General features: G+C 33.7%; 1 protein-coding gene across 1 annotated transcript; it reads left to right on the plus strand.

Moving 5' to 3' along the window:
* The first annotated feature begins 840 nt into the window (after positions 1-840).
* LOC140875883 (UPF0481 protein At3g47200-like) lies at positions 841-3,108 on the plus strand. Its single transcript, XM_073279708.1, has 2 exons — positions 841-981; positions 1,591-3,108. Exon 2 carries the CDS (start codon positions 1,596-1,598, stop codon positions 2,871-2,873), a length of 1,278 nt encoding a protein of 425 aa, XP_073135809.1. The 5' UTR covers positions 841-981; positions 1,591-1,595; the 3' UTR covers positions 2,874-3,108.
* Positions 3,109-3,383: the final 275 nt, after the last annotated feature.

Here is a 3,383-nt window from a genome sequence, read left to right on the forward strand (position 1 = left end):
ATATATATCATATCACGTTATTATAAGGTCAGTGTCATAGACAGCCTTTTATATAATAACATGAAATTATATATTAATATAGTTAGTATATATATAATAAATATATATAATATCACGTTATTATAAGGTTAATGTCATAGACAGCCTTTTATATAATAACATGAAATTATATATTAATATAGTTAGTATATATATATATAATAAATATATATCATATTACGTTATTATAAGATCGGTGTCATAGACAACCTTTTATATAATAACATGAAATATATTAATATATATACATAAAAAAATATATAAACAATAAAATAAATATACTTACTTGTTAAATATTTTTGTCTTCTCTTTGTGTTTTGGAGCGTTGGAAATTATAGAGAACATTCGAGCGATCGGTACGTGTTGTGAAAAAGTAAAAATTTATAGTAAAAAGTAAAAACTCCAAAACTCAAAATATATCAAACTCTACACTTTATAATATTTTTCTCTCAACTCAATTGTATTTTTAATCACAAATGAAGACCTATTATAGATTCACATTTGAGATTCGTCCAAAAATTAATATATCATCATCTACATCATCACACACTAATTTTCAACATTTTACAAATCAATATTCAACATTCAATATTCAACAACAATAAAATAATATATTTTCAACAAATATTAGTTTATCGTAACAAAAAACTAAAGGGCAATTTAGACATTTTGGATTTGCAGATTTTTTTTTCCCCTGACAGTGTCGCCATCACATGATAAAAACATGGTACGAAAATTTAACAAACGTACACCAAGCGAAATTGGATCATTTTGAACTGATGACTAGTTGGAAATACAATTATTTAATCATTCTGGCACCCAACTTGAAGGGTGGAGACCTAAATCTAACGACCGTAAACGAAAACGGATTGCTGGATTTTGTAGATTTGATCAACGGAAAGCTCTATTTTTCTTGATATTTTCTTTGCATCTTGCTGTAAGGTAAGTTATTCCTGCACTTGATTCTTGTTACTTGCTATCATGCAAATTAACACTATAAAATTTGCTGATAATATGATTAATTTTGAGTTAAATTTGAATGGCTCATGATATGATTGCTAGTTCACTGACAAAAATAAGAACATAAATTAACAATGCAATATCAAAGTTAAGAAAATTCAATTTTCATTGTACCGTACGTAAATGTTTTTACAGATATATGACCAAATCTGTTCGGAGAAAAGCGTCTCCAATTAGTGTATAAACTAATGCTTTTTATATGTTTTAACAAGAAGAAAATATTTCGCTAACTAAATTCTGGGCAAAAAGTTTCTGCAGGGTGTGGCCGTTCGATAATATCGTATAATCGCGGGAATAAGTGTCTTGTTTGCGCGTGGGCTAATAATATACAAGTAAACAGAAATTGCAACCACAAAATTATTGTGAACCAAGTGCAATAATTAATATCAGAATCTTATTTTGTCGCACGTACCTGCTAATCTCATAAGTTAAAATGTTCATATTCAGGATAAGAACATATATATACTGCTCCAATAGATCATACATTTTTTGATTTTCTCATGAAAGGATTTCCATTTTTCTTCATCTCAGTGGATATGCATCCCGGTGACATATTACGGGTCTGCAAAATCATAAGCCAAAAACTTGCTAGCGTTACCGCAGAAAAGTCAAAATGTTTTATTTTTAAGGTGCATAATCATCTACGGGATGTTAATGACAAAGCCTATGATCCAGAAATCATCGCTATTGGCCCGTATCATCGCGACAAAGATAATATAAAGATGATGGAAGAGCACAAGTTACGGTATCTTCGGTCACTTGTTGAACACCAAAAAGTGAATATTGCAGTTTTTGTCTCCGCTATTGGGGAAATGGAACAAGAAGCACGAAAATGTTATGCCGAACCCATTCGCCTCGATGCAGCTCAGTTTACTGAAATGTTGGTTCTCGATGGTTGTTTTATCATTGAGTTAGTACGAAAGTTCAGCATGGTTCGGTCGGAAGAACATGAGAATGACCCCATCTTCCGAAGGGGGTGGATGATGAATAGTTTGATGCACGATCTGATTTTGTTTGAAAATCAAATCCCATTCTCTGTTCTGTGCAAGTTGTTTTACCTGATTAGCATTCCAAACAACCACAACCAGTTAATACAACAGGTTCTAAGGTTCTTCCATGGTATTTTCCCTGGAAAAGGATGTAGATTGAGTGTAGACAAAAGTCCAAATGAGATAAAGCATTTACTGGAGTTGATACATATCAGCTGGCGTCCTCCATCGACTATGTCGGGTACCGATGACAGTGCAAAGCATAGAGAAAGAAAATGGCGATTTATTAACTCTGCAACAGAGCTTAGAAATGCCAACGTGAAGTTTAAAAATAGCGGCAAGGATTCATTGTTCGATATCAAATTCGACAACGGGAATTTGCTAGTGCCCCCTCTACTCATTGAAGATAAAACCGAGTCTTTTTTCAGAAATCTCATCGCCTACGAGCAGTATTTTGAGGATCGGTCCAATTATGTGACAGATTACGTGAAGTTTCTTGATTCATTGATTAATTCTCTGGCAGATGTTGAAATACTTTGTCATCATGGGATTATTGACAATTGGAGGGGTGATGGAAAAATGGTTTCCAACATGTTTAATAAGCTCGACCAGTTTGTTACTTATTCAGTTCCAGAGCAATTTATGTATTCGGAAATCTTTGAGAGCGTGAATGCGCATTGTGAGCGACGAAGAAATAAGTGGATGGCCAAGTTGAAGCAACACCACTTGAATAGTCCTTGGGCGATTATGTCTATAGTTGCTGCTTTGGTACTGCTGCTTCTCACCGCAACTCAAACAGTCTGCTCTGTATTACAAGTAGTCTAAACTCTTTGAGGCTCCGTGGATAACCGTAATTGTATTCCATTAATGCTTCAACTTCTGTACCCTGTAGCTCCAAGCTGGCAAACTTACTGTAAAAGATCTCATGTAATAATTTTTTTTTTATGTTCTGTTTTTTGTTTCATCGTGTTAAAGAAGGGTGTCTGTTGAGTATTGTGACAAATTTGGATTACTTATATGCAGCGATGTGATGTTCACTTGAGTTGTAGGCCTAGATTTTAGGTTGTTGCATTTGTACCTCTAAGCCAATGAGTTAAGGTACGTAAATACAAAATGTGATATCCAGTTGAGCATGCATGTTTATGTTTTGCATTATTATTAGTTGTCTAATGATGCATGCTTATCTTGTCATGTTTATATATACGTCATGTGCATATCACGTTAAGCCTATCTTGTTCTTGAGATAGTCAGTTGGTGAGTGTCGCTTAGCCCTTGTTTCCTTGAATGATCGGGTACCATATGACTCCCACTGGATCGATAGATCATCATGTACGT

Source organism: Henckelia pumila, chromosome 1, assembly GCF_033568475.1.
Source record: "Henckelia pumila isolate YLH828 chromosome 1, ASM3356847v2, whole genome shotgun sequence".
Lineage (NCBI taxonomy): Eukaryota > Viridiplantae > Streptophyta > Magnoliopsida > Lamiales > Gesneriaceae > Henckelia > Henckelia pumila.

Bases quoted from the DNA above. Each gene is read 5' to 3' on its own strand.
- LOC140875883 (XM_073279708.1), top strand. From the start codon at position 1,596: ATGCATCCCGGTGACATATTACGGGTCTGCAAAATCATAAGCCAAAAA.